Genomic DNA, 22,995 nt, shown 5'->3' with positions numbered 1-22,995 from the left:
GCATTTGGGGCTAAATCTTCAGAGACCGGAGTCACCTGTGGATACCCGGGCAGCTTGTTGGAGAATCGCTGCCACGGATTCGCACAACTTTCAGCCCAAAGCGTTTTCTTTGCCCAAGTTGATTATGTTGTACATTGTCTGCCAATATACATCTGTTAATATATTAAAAATCTTACATTTCTACACACTTGTGCGCAACTGTCAGCTGTGGCTCAGTAGGTAACACACTAGCCTCTGGGTCAGAAGGTCGTGGGTTGAAGCCCTACTCTAGAGAACCGAGCACTGACACGCCAGAGCAGTGCTGAGGGAGTGCTGCACTGTTGGAGGTGCCGTCTTTCCGATAAGATGTTAAACCGAGGCCTCGTCTGCCTGTTCAGGCAGATTTAACGGCGCTATTTTGAAGAAGAGCGGGGGCGTTCACCCCCGTGTTCTGGTCAACATTTATCCCTTAACCAACATCACTGAAATATGGTCTGGTCATTTATCACATTGCTGTTTGTGGGAGCTTGCTGTGCGCAAATTAGCTGCCGTGTTCCCTACGTTACAACAGTGACTACACTTCAAAAGTACTTCATTGGCTGTAAAGTGCTTTGGGACGTCCTGAGGTTGTGAAAGGCGCTGTATAAATGCAAGACTTTCATTTTTCTTCACCTAGTTTTCTGTTAAATGTACATATACTATTCGCATTAGCCACTCCCTGTGGGAGCGAGTTCCACATTCTCACCACTCTCTGGGTAAAGAAGTTTCTTTTAATTCCCTATTGGATTGATTGGTGACGATCTTTTATTGATGGCCTTGAGTTTTGGAGGCATATAAAATAAATACATTGAGAACCGTATGGTAATATCACGCTGCATATTTTCCAAACATTTTATGTAACAAGAGATTGCAAAAGTAACAGAAAATTCATCTGCTTATTTTAACAGACATGCCCTAAATAAAATACAAGGGAGTGTGTCCCTTCACAGTGTTAGTGCTAATAACCTGGATTTTTTTTTTAAAAACATTGAAAACATCAGATCAACCTGTTTTACAACAAGCAAAAAAACAATACCTGGACATAGTTTTTTTGTTCTGTGTAAGTTTGGAGCATGTACAAAGAACTGTACTTCAGTATTACTGCAACAGAGGGTGCTACAGTACTCAGGCTGGCAATGTATAGAGTGTGATGTGCAGCCAGCACAAGCTCTGTGTCGAACTCTCCCCGGCGTGAACTCTGCATCAGTGTGCCAGCCAATGCTCCCTTTAATTTTTCTTTTGGGGTGCGCGGCCCCTTTAAGGCGCATGCCTGGTTTTGTTTTCCCGTTGAAAAGCCGGTGAGCCGGCTGCGCAGGGGGTCCAGAGCGCTGCCCGGTGCGGCTTAAAGGGAACATTGGTGCCAGCTTGTCTCCGTTGGTAGTAGGGGTTGCCAACTCTCCAGGATTGCCCTGGAGTGTCCAGGAATGAAAGGTTAATCTCATGGACAGCCAGGAGAAAAATCATTGGGGCATTCAAAAAAAGTGTGCTTTTTTGAACACTTTCGTTTATTAGAAATGGGGGGACAAAAGGCTCTTTGACCGGGCGGGGCGGTTGGAGGTGGGCAGTCCTGAGATGAAACCTCCAGAAATCCGTCCACCAGAGTTGGCAACCCCTAGTTGGTAGCACCTCAGAGTCAGCGAGTTGTGGCTACCTGCCCAACTCAACCAGTCTAGGTTAATGCTCCAGTGCAGTACTGAAGGAGTGCTGCATTGCCGGAGGCATCATCCTGCGGATGAGATTTTAAACTGAGGCCCTGCTCAGCTGATTCAGTTGGACATTGAAGATCCCATGACTACATATAAAAGAGGAGGAGGGAATCATCCCCATGACCAGGCCAACATTCCTCTTCAACCAACACACCAAAAAACAGACTGGTTATCCACCTCATTGCTGTCTGTGGGATCTTGCTGTGTGCAAAATGGCTGCTGCATTTTCCTACATAACAGCTAAATGAGGTGGGACAAGGCACAATATAAATACAGTTCTTTGCAAGCACACGGGAGCAGAGCTCCACCTCTCGGTGTTAGGGCACGACGTGCACGAGTGTCAGCATGCTGCTTTGATCAAGAACAATAGTCATTTTCAAACTTTCCCAGGCCAGCTGGCAAAAATTTAAGCTGGAGTTATCCCGTGCTCTGTGCAAAGCCCAATAGGTCTTTGAGACCAACTTACGGGGGGCGGAGGGTGGGGGGGGTCTAATATCTCATGGCTTTAGGACACTCAGGGGACATATCACCGACCTGATTGTGAGGCGCAATGCCACTTCTGGTCATGTGCTCCCAAATCTGCTTTGCAAAAATAGTAGTGTAACAACACGCTAAATCATTTCCTGTTCTTCTTTCTCTACCTTCCCACACTCTCTCCCCCACAAATTGCTCCAGCTGCTAGTTGATGACTCCACAATCCTTTAACCACTTTCGAAAATATTGTTGCGGGTAACCCTTTGGGCCTTTGTTTCTGTTAGTTCAGCAGGGTAAAGGTTAATTAACTAAAAGGGATTGACTTAGGAGTTTCTAGGCTCATGTAAATCTGGGAAGTCTGCAGGCACTTCTCCCTATATTATGGAACGGAGGAAGCACTCAGCACATTTTTAATCCATTTTCTGTATTTCTAAAAGGAAAAAAATGGTTACTGCAGAAACCGTCAATACCCGTTGGTAAACTAGTTACAATTCTCATGAATAATCAATAGTGCTTTAGCCATAATTACATTTAAACACCCCTTGTAATTGTAACCTATCATTTCTACAAGCCAGCATCATGCTCTTTATAAAAGGCAACACTGTGTAGCTCTGTGAGGTATATTAAATAACTGCAATGTATTTTTTCCATTTTGTTTTAAAAGCAAATGTGTTTTTCTTGTACTATTTTTGTGTGGATTTTGTGCTCACCAAGGTGACTAATGTCTGTGCAGGGGAATGGGACACTTTCTACTTAAGGCACCCGGGGGGTAGAAATCCATCTTTGGCGGAAACGCAAAACGGGCACTATCGTGTCTGCCTCCTGTTATATGCCCGGCAATCAGATACCGCCCGACAAATTTCCACCCCTTAGCGTCAGCATCGGGCACTCCCAGGTCAGATATAGCGTGGTGCAAGAGAGTTCCGACTACACTGCCTCAACATGCCTCAGTCCCAAACTCAGTAAAGTGTGATGTTTCTTTCCTCCTCCTTCTCCCCATTTCTCACACCAGCCACCTGACGGTTGACTGGGAGAGACCAGAGGCTTCTCGGAGTCAGATTGTCAATTTAGTTCTAAATTAGGGGCGGCGTGCTCCATAGTATCTGGATTGAGATGGCCCCAAACTCAGTTCATGTAGCCGAGAAGACTTCCACTGCAACAATCTCAATTGGATTTGAATCCAAGTGCAAGAGATGAAAGTCCAGCATCTAAGCACTCCTATATTACATATATTAATAACCTCACATTCATCTTTTTGTTTAGAAGCAATTAGATATGATTTTACAATCACTATTCACATACATACAGTTTTTCAATAATCTAATGAACCCTCATAAAGAGTTGATTCTAAAAACTGAGCACTTTGGGTGAAAATTGTATCAAATTTTCAATATAATTGATCATTGCACCAAATTATATTGCCCTTTAAATAATTAACTGCTACAAATGTAATATGTAATCAAACCTTATCTATCTATATATATAAAGCGGTTTGTCTCTCTGTCTCTGTTTGTCCGCTATACACTCAAAAGTTATACAGCGTACCTACACGCATGTTATATCAAAAGAAAGCTTATCATTAGGGGAGTCTAATAGGTGTATTTACTTTTTGGTCAGACAAAAATTGTTCTGACTATACAAAAAAGGTTCAAAAAAACGGCAAAATTCCGCTCATTAGCGTTGAGTGACGTGATGGTTGACCAATCGGTGCATCACGGGGGGGGGGGGGATTCATTGTGTGTGTGGGCGGGCCTAATCCTTCTGAGCTGAGGTGAGTGGCCACCATCTTGATTTCTAACTATTGATTTATTTTTCCCACTTTCTGTATGTTTATTTTTCCCACTTTCTGTGTGTGTGGAGGGGAAATTGTTTTAAAAAAAAGTAAATTCATTTCTAAATATTTTTTCTAAGCTGATTAATTTTCCTACCGTTCACCCTTTTTTTCCTCTTGACTCACTGCCTCCGCCGGGCGCCGCAATCTTGGAGGGTTACCCCACCTGCAGGCCTCGAAGCCTCGGCCTCTCCTCACCAGCCACGCCCGAGCTAGGCACCGCCCGTCCCGCTGGGCCCGCCCCACGATCGCCGCCATCTTGGTAAAGGCTGGCGGCGTGGGACTGAGCCGAGCATAGCCATCGCCGCCATCTTAGTAAAGGCTGGCGGGGTGGGAGTCAGCGCGTCGTCAACGTCGGCGGCGGCCCGGAGCGCGACCTGAGGGAGAGGAGAGGAGGGGGGAGGGAGAGGGGGGAGGGGGGGAGGGAGAGGAGAGGGGGGGAGGGAGAGGAGGGGGGAGGGAGAGGAGAGATGGGGGGAGGGAGAGGAGAGGGGGAGGGAGGGAGAGGGGGAGAGAGGAGAGGGGGAGGGAGGGGGAGGAGAGGGGAGGGGGAGGGAGGGAGGGGAGAGGGAGAGGGGAGGGAGGGGGAGGGAGGGGGAGGAGAGGGGGAGGGGAGGGAGGGAGAGAGAGTAAAGCAGGGAGAGACAGGGGGAGGGAGAGAGAGAGAGGGTGAGGGAGGGAAAGAGTGAGGGGGTGGGACAGGGAGGGAGAGCTCACCTTCTTCCTTCCTTCCTTCCTTCGCAGGGGTCGATCGGGCCAGGCCTGAGGCGTTCCTTCCCCCCCTCTCTCTCCAGGTTAATCCCAAACTAAATCCAGCAGTCTCTCTCTCCTCCCCCCAGTCTCTCTCTCTCTCTCTTCCAACAACAACATGCCCTCAAAAAACCCTCGGCACCGCCGGGCACTCCAGCTAGTATTCTATAAAGTTAAGGCACTATCTAAAGTTTGTCCCAATTATTTTGAAGCTCTTATCCCACCTGTAACTAAAATCTGCATTAATATATCCATTAGAGTCCTTGGGTTAGAGTAGTTAAGTTAGTTAAATGCCGTTCTGTGGCTGGAGATGGGGGAGACAGACTTTCTGCCCTGTTTGGTGAACAGTTGGTTCACCATTGTTAGCCAAGGCAGTGGACTATCCTTTGTATGTTTACAGATTCTGCTTCAAACCAACAACAAATTGTTGGAACGAAATTCTAAAACTCTTCTCAGAAAGATTTTCAGCAGGAACTGTAGTTGTTTGCAATCAGTTGTGATTCCCACTTCCTCTACGTGCGAACAACGGCTGTGGGAGTCATACCCACTCAGTATGTGCATACAGAGTTAAGGGCCAATATGCTGAATGCGCATCCCAGGCTTGAAGTAGCACTTAGTAGGAAGTGTTGGATTTGGCGCATCTCCATCAACACTCCCAGATGGCTTTCAGATACAATTTGGATTGAAATTTGCTATCACGTCTCCCTTATCACCATCCCATAACATCACAATAACATGAACAGATGTGACAATCAGCAGTAATTCTTCACATTATAGTCTCATAGATTCCCTATGTGCTTTCTCACAACTGAAAGATACATTTGCGCAGAAGTTAAGTCTATCCAAAGCATATCTTACGTCCAGTTTTAGCCTTTGCCCCATATACTGGTCATTGAAAACTAGACATTGCCAAAAAGATAAGAGAAGCATGTGTTGAAGATTGCTAAAAGAATATGCTGATAATACTTCAAGACTCATCGCACTGTTTCCTAATCCAACTTCATTCTTTCCCAGGATCTTGGGATCTTTGTGGAACTCCTCCCCTCCCTCCTACAACTTACAGGCTTTTGAAATCCTGAACTTGTCCTTGCCTAATCAATACTTCTTAACCTATCTCATCTTCTTTCCTACTCCTTTCAGCCATGGTGGCGTCTTGCGCTGTGGTCTTCACCTGTCACCTGGGTCTCCCAATAATAACAATCTTGTGCGTCACTGACCAAATTTATCTTCTCATTTTCTCCCCATCCCCTTTTCCAAGCTTTGCTCCCAGATGCCAGGAGATGTGTGTGCGAGAGTGGTTTGGGCATGCTTCAATGGCATACTACATTTGGTGGTCTGTCTTCAATACATAGTTGAGTCAGTACGTCCCGTGGACGATGAGCCACTGCTTCTCATGTCGCACAATATGAAACAACAGTCCCCTAAGAATGTTTATTTGAATAAAACGGGATATGAAAAATGACTCCCAAGAAGTCTTATTCAGCCATCTCCTCAACCACAACACCTAATGCCCTGCATCCCACCATGTTCAAATCAAGATTCATTGCACTCCTATTCCGATTCGTCTCCTACTCTAGCCCATGCTTTCCCAGGGCCTCAGAACCGTGAAACTCCTTAACGTTCTCAGTCTATTCTTCCTTCTACACTCTACACAAACCCAAACTTACTGTCAACTACCTTTTGGTTTACCTTGTCTTCTCTCTACAGCCATGGTGATGTCCTACACTATGGGCTTTCACCCAGGTTTCTCAATTTAAAAAAAAATCTAGGACCTGTGTTACAGTAATAAGAATATTGTACTAAGTGACAGAACATGTTGAACACTGCCAGTAACCTATGGGATTTGCTCACTAGTGTCCATATGCTGATGAATGTGTCAAAGTTGCCTGATTTGAAGGAGGAAGAATCTCACTGAGTTATTTCCCTGCTTACAGAAAGTACAGTCGGATGTAAACGATTGTGCACAGATCTACTTCACTATTGTCTTGGCTGCGGCTGAGAAGGATTCAGAGCACCTCTCGTTTGCCACTGTTTTGTTTATGTGGATCCAGAGAATTGGAAGGCGCGGTGATGTCTACAGGGTTGGTGGCTACAGGGTTGGTGGCTACAGGGTCGGTGTCTACAGTCAAGTCCCAGGGACAATGAGGAGGGGTGAGTTAGGGTTGAGGGAAGGGAGAGGTAGCGCATCAGCTGCTGGGTGCAAAAAACACTCCTGGCATTAGCTACAGCCCTACCTCCCCACCTTCACATATACTGGGGCAATTCTGAGGCAACGGGTGGGATCTGTACCCCAAAGAACCACAGTCGTGACAGAAAACATGGTTTCAACTTCTGACAACCAGATCAAGATTACATAGAAATTACAACATAGAAACAGTCCATTCAATCCAACCAGCTCGTGTTGGGTCTTTATCCTCCACACAAGCAGTGCTCCTAATCCCATGTGTCCACTCTGTTCCCATATCCCTTTATTTGCATTGCCTTCAACCTCCTATCTAATCTGGCCTTAAGTGTTGGCAAAGTCTCTGCTTCAATCAGTAGAGCATTCCACAACACTGTATAAAAAAGGTTTCTCCTGCTTGTTTATCCTAAATCTCTTACATTGAATCTTATTTCTATGTTCCCTCTCTCTGGACCCCTCAATCATTGGAAACTGTCTGTTTCTATCTACCCTGCCCCCATCCCGTCAAATGATCAGTGTCTGCAAAATCGCGATGTAACTTTAAGCCACATATAACTACTGATGCCAAAGACATCCAGGAATCCCTTTCAAAATTGTACTAGGATTGACATTCCCTGCAACTATATTAACTAGAAAATCAATCATTGATGGATGGATGGATGCTTTGACCTTTAGAGACTCGGCTTAACATTGAAAATTCAAACTTCAGGGTTTTTCATTTTGGAAAAATAGCTATGGAGCCTGTCCCACATTCACACAAGACTGGCAGAGACTTTGAGCCAATACTAGTATCCTCCAAATCAAAGGGCTGTGAAAAATAATTGGCATCCTTTACACAACATTCTTCTCACTTTGAAATAATGAACAAAGCAATTTGACATAATCATGTGAAGACGTTGGATGCTGCTATCACACAACACAGCTACACCTCAAGGAGCAGCGGAGGCGGCGAGCTTGGATGCATTTAAGGGGAATCTTGATAAACATGTGAGGGAGAAAGGAATAGAGGGATATGTTGATTGGGTGAGATGAAGAGGGGTGGGAGGAGGCTCGTGTGGAGCATAAACACTGGCATGGACCTGCTGGGCTAACTGGCCTGTTTCTGTGCTGTAAATACTATATAAGGCTATGAAATCTCTAAACTTTGTCTCTAATAATATATTTCATTTTAAGCCCCATTTCCCACTAGGACTGTCACTGGATTGAGTTTGGAGCTGTGGCAGTCTTGTTACAGAATAATAGAAATTTACAGCACAGAAGGAGGCCATTCGGCCCATCGTGTCTGTGCCGGCCGAACAAAGAGCTCTCCAGCCTAATCCCACTTTGCAGCTCTTGGTCCGTAGCCCTGTGGGTTACGACACTTCAAGTGCATATCCAAGTGCTTTTTAAATGTGATGAGGGTTTCTGCCTCGACCACCCTTTCAGGCAGTGAGTTCCAGACCCCCACCACCCTCTGGGTGAAAAAAGTTCTCCTCAGCTCCCCTCTAATCCTTCTAGTTAATGTCCCCTGGTTACTGACCTCTCTGCTAAGGGAAATAGGTCCTTCCTATCCACTCTATCTAGGCCCCTCATAATTTTATACACCTCAATCAAGTCTCCCCTCAGCCTCCTCTGTTCCAAAGGAAACAACCCCAGCCTGTCCAATCTTTCCTCATAGCTAAAATTCTCCAGTCCTGGCAACACCCTCCTATATCCGGTTGGTCCAGAAAGTTCTCAAATATGAAGTGGACACCAGTGGGGTGAAGTTGTGCTGTGTGATATTAACATCCGAAGGCTTAACTTGTTTATGTCAAATTTCTTTGTTTGTTATTTTAACAGAAGCACAAACCCGTTCAAAATAAATGATTAGATTCTCTGTTAAAATGGTGGACAAAGTGTTCATATACACAATTAGAAGTCCAATTTTCCACTTTGTTCTTGTGTTGAGTAAAGTTACTAAATTAATGTTTCCCACATTACAACAGAGACTATACTTCAAAAGTACTTTATTGTCTGTAAAGCGCTTTGGGACATCCTGAGGTCGTGAAAGGCACTATATAAATGCAAGTCTTTCTTTCGTACCTGACTAATTCTTTCCCATAGAAAGATTTTGGAAGATTTTGGCTATTGCTGTACGATTTTTTCCCTTTCCTTATGTTGTTTGATGCTGTTTCTACAGCTGATCAAAGAGATTCACACCATCACAGTCACTGGACTGAAAAAGACATCATTTGTTGAGCTTTTGTATTCCAGATCCCCATAAATCTCCCCCTAACCTTCTCTGCTCGAAGGAGAACTATCACAGTTTCTCTAGTTTTTCCACATAACTGAAATCCCTCATCCCTGGTACCATTCTAGTCAATCTCCTCTGCACTTGAAATGCCATTGCATACAAGGCTATGGACCAAATGCTGGAAAATGGGATTAGACTGGACAGGGATTGATGGTCGGCGCAGACACGATGGGCCGAAGGGCCTCTTTCTGTGCTGTATAACTCTAAGACTCTATGACACTCGCTCCAAGACCTTGACATCCCTCCTAAAGTGTGGTTCACATTTGGTGATGAACAGCGTATCTGAAGCTCGAACTTCGACCTACATAAGAACATAAGAAATAGGAGCAGGAATAGGCCACTTGGCCCCTCGAGCCTGCTCCACCATTCAATAAGATCATGGCTGATCTTGGGCTCAAAGCCACTTCCCTGCCCGCTCCCCATAACCCTTTATTCCCTTATCTTGTAAAAAATCTGTCTATCTCCACCTTAAATGTATTTAATGACCCAGCCTCCACGGCTCTCTGAGGCAGAGAATTCCACAGATTTACGACCCTCAGAGAAGAAATTCCTCCTCATCTCAGTCCTAAAAGGGCGACCCTTTATTCTGAAACTATGCCCCCGAGTTCTAGATTTCCCCACGAGGGGAAACATCCTCTCTGCATCTTCCTTGTCGAGCCCACTCAGTATCCTGTATGTTTCAATAAGATCACCCCTCATTCTTGTGACGTTCAGGGAAGTGATGCTAATTTGCTGAAGTCAATGTATTTCAATCTAAAGGTCACAAATATAAAAGGTATTCTTAGAAAAAAAAACTGGGTACATTTTGACAGGTGAGTGGGGAGCATTCCTCTGGTCACTGTTCTTAGAAAAAGCATAATCCTGTTCTTTAACAACCTCTTTTTATTCATTTCCCTTGCCGTGATAAGCATAGGAAATGTTTACAATGTGCCTAATGCACAGCAATCAGAGGAAACCTCCGCCCACGGTTTTCGAGGAAGTTACGAACCAAACAAGAAGCTTTTCTGTAACTTCACGATTGAAAGATCGGTTTCTATGCAAGGGCTGGTCATTCCAAGAAGGGCAACATGCGCTTGAACCAATTTTCAAGAGGCCACATTTAGACATTAATGCACAGGGTTAGATGCAGAGTAAAATTTTACCCCAGAGAAACGGCATCTCCGGGTCCCCTGCCATTCTTCCTGCTGAAGTTAGGGCGGAAGATTGGGAACGCCAGCGGAAATTTTACCCCACAGTGATTGGTTGCAGTGGTTGGGGGGGGGGGGGGGGGGCGGCAATATCGAGACTACTTCCTTGAAGGATGAACCATTTTCTCAGGGTCAGGTTGGGTCTGACACAGGTCAACAGTGAATGACTAGTTCCCCTTACATTTAAGTTAATAATCAGCCCTTAAACCACCCCAATGACAAGAACACCCACTGCTCCAGCTACCTTGAAACATGTCTCTTCCCCAAACTCACAAAGCCAGGCCTCTCAGAACATTGCACAATCAAATCTGCTCCAGAGGAAAGGCACGATAATATTTTCCACTCAGGAGTTGGGCGTGAGTGAGAGAGCTTTCATCTCCTTTAATTGGAGGAAGAGCATACCCAAATACCAGAGGTGAAACAGCTGAACTGACCTTCAACTCACCCCAAGGGCAGTTTTTAGAACCACGTTAAATATAAACTCACATGGTGTAATCTAAATATCCACAGCACCAGGCACAATCATATTAAAGATTACCGCACACCCATTAAAGGCACAGCCTATTATTTGAGAGATGCATTCGTTCTAATCAGGAGTGTACTTCATTTCTTGGATAATCACAGTATTTAACTGAAGTGGTATTCCAAGCGCTTATACTCCTTCAACAATCTCAGCCTCTTCTTCAGCCGGGTCAAGGTGAGGTGCGCCATCCTAGTCAATCTTGAACTTCTTGTTCATGTATTCATACTTCAGTTCAGGTAACTTTGGTATCCAGTACAGAGCCAGGGAGAAGAGAGCAATGGTGAGGAGGTTCAACACAAGGGCAAAGCCGACTGCACCAATGGTGTCCATGAAAGAGGGCAAAGGTGCATGAAGTGTGAGCCAGGCGTGGCGCGATGTCATGTCCATGATTATGGCTTCCATCTGGAAATGTGTGCCTATGATTGCACAGATGTGAAACAGCTGGTGGCTGTGACCTGAAAGGAATACATTCAGAAAGAAGGTCATCACAAAGCATGCCAGCCTCAGACAAGGGACTCGAGAGCGTGTTAAAACTGTTTCATCTACAAAGGGAGGTTTGCAAGTAGTGGGTTTGTGCTCTTAATTTCTCGCACACCCAGTTCTCTTAATCTCACCATCAAAGGAAGGAAGATTACCTCCGAGTGAGCAGTTACAGACACTTAGAGGGATTGCAATGGAGGCACACTCTTCCCATAATTCACAGCAATATAGAAAGTGCTCTAGTGAAGCTGCATGACCTCTGGGCTCGACTGGGGAGTCCTGTTGAAAGCGGATGCTGATGAAACAATTCAGGGTATAATGGAGTGCCAGCCCACAATTCTCCACATGGTGAGTTTCCAAACTCAACTGTGCTGCTGTGCGCTTGTTGGTGGTCAAGCATTGCGCCGCAGAAAGTGACCTTAGGTGCAGACCACTCAGTCAAACACTTCCTGGGGCATTCGCGTACAAGGGCAGACAGCGGCACTGGCAGAGGCCTGTGCGCAGACTGCCTGTGTCGTCTGCGACAGGGAGCAGGGGACTGACTCCAGGCCTCTCCGCTGGTTACCCTCCTCTGAACTTAACTCCCACCCTAAGGAGCCTTCAGACCTGGGCAAAATAATGACAAATACCTTTTAAAAAAACAGCAACAACAGGGAGCATATCCTTCATCCAACATCGCTAAAACAGATTATCTGCTCATTATCACATTGCTCTTTGTGGGAGCTTGCTGTGCGCAAATTAGCTGCCGCGTTTCCTACATTACAACAGTGACTCCACTTCAAAAAGTACTTCATTGGCTGTAAAGCGCTTTGGGACATCCTGAGGTCGTGAAAGGCGCTATAGAAATGCAAGTCTTTTCTTTCTTCTTACTTTGGCATAGGGTTGGCACATATCTGGTTTTGAATCAGCTACTGGATATTTTGTGAATGAGCCATCCAGAAATTTCTAAATTGCAAACTGGGCTCTAAAAAATCAAATTTCTAGAACAACGTTTTTCCTTGTCTGTGTCTCATGATGTGGAGTCATTAATTACTGAGGTTATTAAGATTTTCATCGTCAACACGTAAGCATCAGACTGGGATTGGGTCGACTAGACCCGTATTCACTAGAGTTTAGAAGAATGAGAGGGGGATCTCATTGAAATGTCTAAAATTCTGACAGGGCTAGACAGACTGGGTGCAGGGAGGATGTTTCCCCTGGCTGGGGGGGGTCTAGAACGAGGGGTCACAGTCTCAGGATACGGGGTAGGACATTTAGGACTGAGATGAGGAGAAATTTCTTCACTCAGAGGGTGGTGAACCTGTGGAATTCTCTACCCCAGAAAGCTGTGGAGGCCAAGTCACTGAATATATTTAAGAAGGAGATAGATAGATTTCTAGACACAAAAGGCATCAAGGGGTATGGGGAGAGAGCAGGAATATGGTATTGAGATAGAGGATCAGCCATGATCATATTGAATGGCGGAGCAGGCTCGAAGAGCCGAATGGCCGACTCCTGCTCCTATTTTTCTATGCGCCTTGTGCCTGTGCCCCATTCCCATCCTGCCCTCCATTTTGGACAGAACAAGGGTGGGATGGCATCTGGTTCTTGGGGCTGACGGCACAGGGATGAGTGGGTACCTTAAAAGGGTCACAAAGCTAAGAATGGCATCAAGATTATAGTACAGCGATTCCAACTCCTCTCAACCCCTTACCGATGTAGTCAAACCTCCCCGGAGCAAGGCACTCAGGCAAGTGCGTGGCAAACAAGAAGCAGGTCAGGAAGGCGAGCGCCACGTGCCTGTAGTGGATAGGAATCGTTTCATTGTGCGCACAACCTTCTCCTGAGCAAAGGAACAACTGCACGGAGAAAAATAAAACAGAAAGCCATTCAGTTACACCGCAATTCATTTGCCAAAAAACATTGGGACGTTTTTCTGACATCGCAAAAACAATCTAATATTTCAAAAGATGGCATTTTGATTGAGTCTGCAGTTTGTAAACCTTGTGGCCATAACTTTGCATATAACTATTTTTTTAAAAATATTGAAATATCTAAATCTCTGTAATGCTTTGTCGCTGTTTGTCTGTCGGTGATGGTTTGTTGCGATTTCCAGGCCTGGGTCTTCTGTTTCTGTGCTTGACATCCTGTGATTTCCACCCATTCACTTTAGCCAACAGAAAACCACGGCCTGGCCCCAATATTTAATTATTTGTCCTTTCCCCAGTTTTCTAGACCCTCTCCCAATGGTGTTGACTCCAGCTGAGGTTTACATTCCCACTTGACGCCTCCCTGTGCCTCATCTAAGTACATCATGTGCGAACCTAGGCAACAAGGTGGAGAAATTGGTGCCAGCGAGCCCGCTTTTTTGGGTCAAATGTTAGCATGAGGGGAGGGGGGTGGGACTGAGACCAATTTCAGGGCGCGATCTCTTGCTCCCGATCTCCCCCAGAAATGTGTCGGCTGCCAAATTGGTAAAAACAGCAACCTCCAAGTGTGCAGGGTGCCCGTCAGAAATATAGGCACCTTGAGTATGCAAATCAGGGTCCTAACACCTGTTTTAGGCCCCCCCCCCGGCTCGAAATCTGACATAAAACTAGAACCTTGCACCCCACACGTGCTCAGTTTCTCCAGGTCCACACCGGTGCTCCTTAAAGGGACCGCTCAAGGTGAGTCAACTTTTTCTTTTATACTTACGTTTACGCAGAGTCAGAAGCAGCGCTGGTTTGTGTCCGAATTTCTCAGCCCAGGTGTTGGCTGGTTATTTGCCCGTGGAGGCCTTCACGGACAAGTCCAGTCCTGTCCTCACTCCAAGTACACCAAGGCACACTCTTCAACAGGAGACGCTGGATAGTTATCAGAGGCAGGAACTCTGGGCTGATTTTGCCGTAACTCTGGGACAGCGAGACCATTTTTTAATGCCTCAAATCCCACCCTGCTCAAGATCAGCCAAGTCATCACAGACCAGGCTTTGAATCTGGGCCTTTGCTGGTCTTATTGCTCACTTACTCGGTGCCTTAACTGGTTAAGCTACCAGGAGCCAATAATGCTACCTTTTAAACATCTAAAACTACCACCCGAGACCTTTGGTGTCCTTCTCCCTTCCTCACCAAACCCAGTCTATAGATAAAGGAGGATTACTGGTCTTAAGACATGAGAGGCACAGGAACCCCCAAGGGCAGCTCAACAGAGAACGTTCCTTTTATGTTATTGATACCACTTGATCGCAAACATACCCTGTAAAACAGTGGGATGTTATCAAAGAGATACGGGTAAGCAAAGGCCACGATCCGTAACACTTTACTCAGGTTTGGGTGCTCCTGTTCTGGAGATCTGAAACAAGAGCAATCGTTAAGAAACAAACACAAACTGTTCCGACTTTAACCTGAATAATGTCAACTAACATGACGTGGTAACTGCAGTCAATCGCAAAATGGCTGCAGTCAATTTCCAGGTCACTTTCTCTCCTGCTCTTTAATTCTATTTTCCCCTCATTTTCTTCCTTCCCCTCTGGTAGTTGCTGCCCCCCCCCCCCCGGTTGGGACCATGGTCCCATCGCACCAGATGGACTCATAAGGGGTGAAATTGGGACACGGGCGAGGATGCAAATCGGGTGGTATCGCATCGGTTGCTTGTTATATGCCCCGCCCGATGTTCAGATCCATTGACTTCGATTGGACTAAATAATCGGGCGTGTCCCATATTGGGCAGCAAAAGTGATTCCGCTTGCCTTGCCTTCCCGCCCAGGCCCAATTTTTTTTATTCGTTCACGGGATGTGGGTGTCGCTGGCAAGGCCAGCATTTATTGCCCATCCTTAATTGCCCTTGAGAAGGTGGTGGTGAGCCGCCTTCTCAAACCGCTGCAGTCTGTGTGGTGAAGGTGCTGTTAGGGAGGAAGTTCCAGGATTTTGACCCAGCGACGATGAAGGAACGGCCGATGTACAGTAAACTCCCTTTTTACCGGCCCTAAATAACCAGAAATCTCTCTTAACCGGCAAAATTCAGGAGTAGGTTCAGGTAAGTTTTACTTCATATTAATGGCCGTGTAACCAGGGTTCCTGGATCTGTGGCCGTGTAACCGGGGTTCCTGCACCTGTTGCCATGCAACAGGGACACCTGGATCTGTGGCCGTGTACGGGGCTCTCGTACCTTGGTAAGTATACCTCTCTGTAATCCGGACTTTTTGATCAACCGGCACCACGCCGGTCCCGTCGGTGCCGGATAAAAAAGAGTTTCCTGTATTTCCAAGTCAGGGTGGTGTGTGACCTGGAGGGGAGCGTGGAGGTGGTGGTGTTCTCGTGCGCCCGCTGCCCTTGTCCTTCCAGGTGGAAGAGGTCGCGGGTTTGGGAGCTGCTGGGAATTTCACCCCCATCATGTCTAAGGCCAGAGCGTCAGTAGGCTAATACACTGTGGGGGTGGGGGAAGGCGGAACGCGAAGAGCTGTGCTCGATCCTACCCTCATCCACTTGCCCGCAGAGTTCACTGGATAGTGATCAGGAGTGGGAACTCTGGCTGATAATTCTTTTCCCCAGCCAAGCTCCAATCGCCACTCACATTGCGATCCAGCAAGACAGATCAATCCAGGCAACCAAACCTGGCACCATCCTGGTCTGTACATGATCCAGAGAGGCTGCTCCAGCTTCCAGTTACCTTTGGCATCCTTGCTTCCTGTATCTTCCTGCTCTTAATTCATCCTAATTATCATCTTACTCTACCACAGTTTTCTACCACACCAGAAAACACAGACGTCAACACAAGCAGCTACACAGAGAAAATATACGGTATGCGGCCTATTATTTTTGTTTACTTTGAGCTGGCTGTGGTGTGATACTTTGCAAAATCTACCCTTACCACCATTTCAGTGCAAAGTTGACTCAGGTTTGATTCCAATCCGTGCTGAGTCGCAGAGACAGCAGTGGCCCCGGCTGGGGCACCCGTACCTCAAGCACCTTGTCCAATTGGCTACTCTACCCGTCTAAGCTCGGGAGGTGAATAGCAACAGGCAATTCAACCATGGGAGATAACGTGAGCCAAGCCCAATCCTGTCCTTTCCCCCACCCCCCGCCCCCACCCGACATCTGGCAGTGTGGCAGGATCTCGAATGGCAATGGGAACCCTGGTTGTTGTTTTGCCCCCGCGTCACATAGAAACATAGAAGATAGGAGCAGGAGTAGGCCATTCGGCCCTTCGAGCCTGCTCCGCCATTCAATGAGATCATGGCTGATCATCCAAATTCAGTACCCTGTCCCTGCCTTTTCCCCATATCCCTTGATCCCTTTATCCTTAAGAAATATATCCAACTCTTTCTTGAATATATTTAAAGACTTGGCCTCAACCGCCTTCTGTGGTAGAGAATTCCACAGGCTCACCACTCTCTGGGTGAAGAAATTCTCCCTCATCTCTGTCCTAAATGGCTTACCCCTTATCCTTAGACTATGACCCCTGGTTCTGGACTCTCCGACCGTCGGGAATATTCTACCTGCATCTAGTTTGTCCAGACCTGTCAGAATTTTATAAGTTTCGATGAGATCCCCTCTCATTCTTCTAAACTCCAGTGAGTATAAGCCCAATTGACCCAATCTCTCCTCACACGTCATTCCTGCCATCCCAGGGATCAGCCTTGTGAATCTTCGCTGAACTCCTTCCATGGCAAGAACATCCTTCCTCAGATAAGGTGACCAAAACTGCACACAATACTCAAGGTGTGGTCTCACCAAGGCCCTGTACAACTGCAGCAAGACATCCTTGCTCCTGTACTCAAACCCTTTTGCTATGAAGGCCAACATACCATTTGCCTTCTTAACCGCCTACTGCACCTGCATGCTTACCTTCAGCGACTGGTGCACAAGGACACCCAGGTCTCGTTGCACTTCCCCTTCTCCCAATCTATTGCCATTCAGATAATAGTCTGCCTTCCTGTTTTTGACACCAAAGTGGATAACCTCGCATTTATCCACGTTATATTGCATCTGCCACGCTTCTGCCCAATCACCCAACCTGTCCAAATCATCCTGGAGTTTCTCAGTATCCTCCTCACAGCACACCCCCCCACCCCCCCACCACTCTCCCACCACCCCCTTCCCTCGCTCGTGGAAATTGAGGTCAATCGCACGGCCCTATTACCATCAGCTAACACAGCACAGACCGGGTTCGAAACTGGGACCCGTTTGTCTGTGTAGTTCGGTACCACACCACATTATCCACTAAAGCAACAAAATATTTCAGTTCCAAAAAATAAGAAACTAGGGTAAAGGCTTTAAATGGCAGTCAACGTAAACCAACACAGCAATGCAAGAGTATCATCCTTTCAGCTTCATGCACACACACTCGGTTAGCCTGGTTTCCCAAAGATCAAGCAGCCAAATCCATGCAAGGCAAGCATGGTAAAGCAATCTCATCCAAGCCCTGAACTCGTGCAGTCTGACACACACAAAGTGCCCGTGACAACAGTGAAAGCACAGTGCAGTTCTCCTCTCAGAGTAGGCAAAGGATATCTTGGCATTGGTCTCCCGAGCTGGCCACAAGATAGTAGATGGGCATAGTGAAGCAGATGGGTACTAGTGTGTAACCTTTACCGCCCCTCCCTCCAAGTCATCTCCCCTCCCTCTTCGATCCTGAAGGTGTTGACAATTTATTGGTGGTACAGGCCCACAGGTCAGTGTACCCTTCAGTACATCCACCCGTGGACCATTCTATATACGTGGGTCTAGACAATGGGGGGCCTCAGAAGGCTATTCAACAATGGAGGAGAGGGCTGATCCTGCCTTCATTTGGTGTCGGCACATGCACACGTCCAGCAAAAGGGCGGCCGGGCTGGATGGCAGGAATCCCAGCTGATTTTCCTTCCCTTCCACAGAGAGACGGTGCGATCAAATATTAGCACCCCTGTCGTTGTTCTGGCTGAGATCGGATAACTCAGCAGATTAAGAATCAAACAAGGGACCTACTAGTCCGTATGGTTCAACTACTGAGTTGGGAGCGGGGTTTGGGGCGTACACGATACGACAGTTGCATCTTGTGCGGGGCGGGGGAGAGGTGAATCAAATTACCGCCCAACCAAGATTTCACTGCAAACTGTCACTATCATTGTGGCGAGATTCTGGTGAGCAGAAAGGGAAGTAAAACCACCTCAGAATGCAAAGTGTCAATGTAAAAACAAAGTAAAAGAGTGAAGCAGAGTGAAGATGCTGTAACTGAACGGAATAGGGTACAAAATAACGACCACTGCCATTCTCATACAACAACATAATATACTCGTTCTCATTTCCTCCCTCTGCTATTTTAAGGCGGGCATTAACCTGCTTAAGACAGTGCAAGGAGAGTTTGGAACAGCCACGCTAAACGTCCACACGAGAATAGTGCCGAACATTATTCTAACGCTACTGTCGTTTAGGTGTTATTTACCTTTGAATGATGTTGCAGTTATAATGGCTGAAAGGCATACCAAGCCTATGCAGGGGTTAGAAGAACAGCGAAGGGAAGGAAATGGCAAGTTTTGGATTAGTAACTAAAGAAAGTGGAAATAGCAGCATTTTATACAAATGTCACACAGTGTCACAGTGGGGGGAGAACACCTCAAAGAGCCAGCATCGCCATCCAAACGTGAAGAGACACTGGGCAAACCTTTCTTCATTTGTTCACCATACATGATGCCAATAAGGTGTCAGCCATCTGGCCCCGGAGTCAGAAGGTCGTGGATTCAAGCCCCACCCGAGCTCGCAATCCACGCTGGCACTCCAGTGCAGTGCTAAGGGAGTGCTGCACTGCCGGAGGGGCCGTCTTTTGAAGGAGACGTTAAACCGCAGCCCTCTCAGGTGGATGTAAAAGATCCCGCGGCACCATTTCGAAGAAGAACAGGGGGAGTTCTCCCCGGAGTCCTGGGCCAATATTTATCCCTCAACCAACATCACTAAAACAGATTATCTGGTCAATATCTCATTGCTGTTTGTGGGAGCTTGCTGTGCGCAAATTGGCTGCCGCGTTTCCTACATTACAACAGTGACTACACTTCAAAAAGTACTTCATTGGCTGTAAAGCACTTTGAGACGTCCGGTGGCCGTGAAAGGCGCTATATAAATGCAAGTCTTTCTTTATGCTGCGACATTGTAACCCTTGCACACGGTGTTGATAATGTCTCTGTGTAGAGACATCAGAAATGTGTTCGGTGTGAAAATCTCCTCTGCTATTTCTTGCAAAATCACAAAACTCGTTTCAATTTCAGTAAAAAAAATCAAACAAACCCATTGATCACATACAGCTTCCAAAGAAAGTCCCATTCTGACAGAAAGTGATTTTTTCCCCTCGCTTATTAGACATTTTTAGCGCTACCGCATCATGTCGTTCGTGCAACTTAATGATTTTGCAATGGGAATAGAATCCTCCCTCTGATGTGAGGCATGATTGAATTTGATGACGGATTTTTCTCTAAATAAAGCTTGGAGTGATGTACCACTCAAGTACTTTAAAATGACAGCTTGATTTTAAAGATTAACTTAAAAAATACAAATACTGAAATGAAAATAGAAAGCGGTGGATCTGGACAGCAGGCAATTGGCGCTCAGCTGAAATGTTAACCTTCTCCCAGCTGCTGATGGAACTCCGGTGTATTTTCCAGTATTTTCTGCTTTTAAGTTCATTTTAAACACAGCGCAGAACTATTTCTGGCCTGACAGGTCAGCAGTACCATATTCAGCCAGCAGAGGTTGCAATTTCCTGCTATCACTTTAATCAGGGAGAGGTGCGAATGTGGAACTCGCTGCCACAGGGAGTGGTTGAGGCGAATAACACAGATGCATTTAAGGTGGGGGGGCTAGATAAGTACATGAAGTAGAAAGGAATAGAAGGATATGCTGATAGGGTGAGATGAAGAGGGGTGGGAGGAGGCTCGTGTGGAGCATAAACACTGGCACAGACCAGTTGGGCTGAATGGCCTGTTTCAGTGCTGTACGTTCCATGTAATGGCATTTAAAGTGAAATACTTTAGCAATGAATGAACAGAAGGATGTTAATGGTCGCAAGAAAAATATTAGTCACACAAAAACCACAATTACTATTTCTTTGATAATAACATTTGAGGTTGAAGCTCTGACTGTTCTCTGTGGGACTTTAGTTACAGTGTGGCATTAAATAGCTCTATCATTTTTCACAATTCTCTCCGCTTCCCTCCGAGGTCGTCGTCCTCCAGGCACCAGCAGTTGGTGCCTCACTCAGATGACCAGCTGGGTGCCTATACGGTGATAGTGGGCGAACCATTCAACATAGAAAATAGGAGCAGGAGTCGGCCATTCGGCCCTTCGAGCCTGCTCCGCCATTCAATATGATCATGGCTGATCCTCTATCTCAATACCATATTCCCGCTCTCTCCCCATACCCCTCGATGCCTTTTGTGTCTAGAAATCTATCTATCTCCTTCTTAAATATATTCAGTGACTTGGCCTCCACAGCCTTCTGTGGTAGAGAATTCCACAGGTTCACCACTTAGGGCATTGTGGCCTATGTCAATCTGACATCCACATCAATGTTCCCTTTAAGTTGCGGGACCGCGCGGCGCTCCAGGGATCCGGCACAGCCGGCTTTTCAATGCAAAAACCGCGTATGCGCCGTAATTTGAATGGGCCTCGCAGCCACGCCAAAAAATATTACAGAGAACATTGATCCACGCACATGCAGTTTCCGTCCCAAGATCACTGGATAACCAGCAGAGTGGAAACCCTGGCTGATTTTCTTCCTTCTCCGGGAAACAAAAAAAACCCATCTCTCGACATAACACTTTTCAGTTAATTTACAAAAACAAATGACGGTAATGATCCTGAAAGTGCCGTCGCTGCAGCGACGCAGCTCGGGTCGGGACACATCAGGATGATTATGATTATGGTGGAGCCGCTGAATCACTTCAGGCAACACGTCAACAACAAAAGCCGAACACTGCCGTCATTGGAGAGCGGGAATCGGGATCACAAACCCCTCAGCAAATTCTGAACGACTCTGGCTTTCTTCAGTGTCAAAACCATTAAGAATCTAACTGGTAAATAAGAACATAAGAAACATAGAAAATAGGAGCAGGAGTCGGCCATTCGGCCCTTCGAGCCTGCTCCGCCATTCAATATGATCATGGCTGATCCTCTATCTCAATACCATATTCCCGCTCTCTCCCCATACCCCTCGACTCCCCTGTAGTTCAAATGTCTGTCTATCTCCGCCTTGAATATATTCAATGACTCCGCCTCCACAGCTCTCCGGGGTAGAGAATTCCAAAGATTCACGACCCTTAAGAGTTTTTGTGACTAATAGTTGTAGAGAACAGAACTCTGCTCAAAGAGTGCTGCAGCTGGAACTCGATGCTTAAACAAGTACAAGGCACAGCCCTGATACTCTACTAAAGTAGCTGATTCATAACGTGCAGTCCATCTTTGGGTAAGTTCCTCTTTGGTACGGTTCATCTTTGGGTAGGGGTCATGTTTGGCTAGGGTTAGTGTTTGAGTGTGCCTCATGGTTGGGTGATTGTTTTTCAGTAGTGGTGATGTTTTGTTGCTGTTTGTGTTTGGGTGCCGTTCATGGTTGGTAGGCTTCACATTTGTGTAAGCTTCACTTTTGGGTTGGGTTCATTTTTGGGTGCAGTTCATGTTTTAGTTGGGTTGATGTTTGGGTAGGTTTCAGTTTTGGGTATAGTTCATGCTTGAGTTCTTCTCTTTGACCTGCACCACATCATGGACACCCCAGTGGAACAGTTCGGGAGCAATGAATCATGAGCATTATTTAAGCTGCATTACCCTCATAGCGCTAGCCTAAGTTGACCTCGACGTTCAATGTATTCTTGTAAAGTAAATAAGGCAGCAACAATAACAACTTACATTTCTATAGCACCTGTAATGTAGTAAAACGTCCCAAGGTGCTTCACAGGAGCGATTATCAAACAAAATTTGACACCGAGCCACATAAGGAGATATTAGGACAGGTGACCAAAAGCTTGGTCAAAGAGAGGCCTAGAAATTGAGTTTTGGCGCAGCCAGGGCTTTAGCGCCGGAAGTTTGTGCCAGAGCTAAGTCGCGCTGGTCGGGCCCAAAATTCAATAGTTCTGCGCCCAAACGGCTGCCGGCGCTGCTGAGAGGTGTTTGCGCCTGAAAACTGGCGCTACGTGCTGAATATCGGCGCTATTCCGGCGCTGCGGCGCCCGCTGCGGTGCGGCAGGTTCGGGAAGTGCAGGCCTCCTCCTTCCCTTAAGGAGGAGCTGCCTGCACCCGGCCGCGGCCCGCGAAAATCGTTCTAAAAATGAGCCCGGCACCTCGGACAAGTGCCGGGCTTGCTTCTGTTCCGGGGGGGGGGGGGGGGGGGGGGGGAAGTCCGGGGAGGGAGCTGCGGCCAGGCGGCCGGCGGGAAAGCGGCCGGCCGCCGCGGGGCCTTTAATGCGCCGGCGCAAAGTCAGGTAAGACTCTGTTGCCAGAGTCTTAATTGCGGCTGCCACGGGCGAGGCGGCCGCAACTGAATTTCGGCGCTGGGGCCCGTCGCCATGGCAACCGGGACGCTGTGCACACCGATGACGTCATCGGTGCCGGCGCAGCGCTACCGGTCTAGCGCGGCGGAAGGGCCCCAGGCA

At 46.9% G+C, this 22,995-nt stretch overlaps 1 protein-coding gene across 2 annotated transcripts in view; it reads right to left on the bottom strand.

The window, feature by feature from the left end:
* Positions 1–4,569: 4,569 nt before the first annotated feature.
* LOC147099960 (membrane progestin receptor gamma-B-like) overlaps positions 4,570–22,995 on the bottom strand; it is a 51,686-nt gene continuing 33,260 nt past the window's right edge. Inside the window, exons 6-9 of one of the 2 annotated variants that reach the window (XM_085968494.1) lie at positions 18,807–18,851; positions 14,639–14,735; positions 13,117–13,261; positions 4,570–11,398 (exon numbers count right to left, since the gene is read on the bottom strand). In XM_085968494.1, the coding sequence (XP_085824620.1) occupies positions 11,133–11,398; positions 13,117–13,261; positions 14,639–14,735; positions 18,807–18,851 (553 nt within the window). In that variant the 3' untranslated portion in view covers positions 4,570–11,132. The remainder of the gene's footprint in view (positions 11,399–13,116; positions 13,262–14,638; positions 14,736–18,806; positions 18,852–22,995) is intronic. The other variant, XM_085968495.1, reaches the window with a different exon arrangement.

The sequence above is a fragment of the Somniosus microcephalus genome, chromosome 27, assembly GCF_052327205.1.
Source record: "Somniosus microcephalus isolate GS21.2 chromosome 27, FLI_Smic_1.0, whole genome shotgun sequence".
Taxonomy (NCBI): Eukaryota; Metazoa; Chordata; class Chondrichthyes; order Squaliformes; family Somniosidae; genus Somniosus; species Somniosus microcephalus.
Note: the sequence above shows the minus strand (reverse complement) of the source record. Positions and strands in the feature narration are given on the sequence as shown.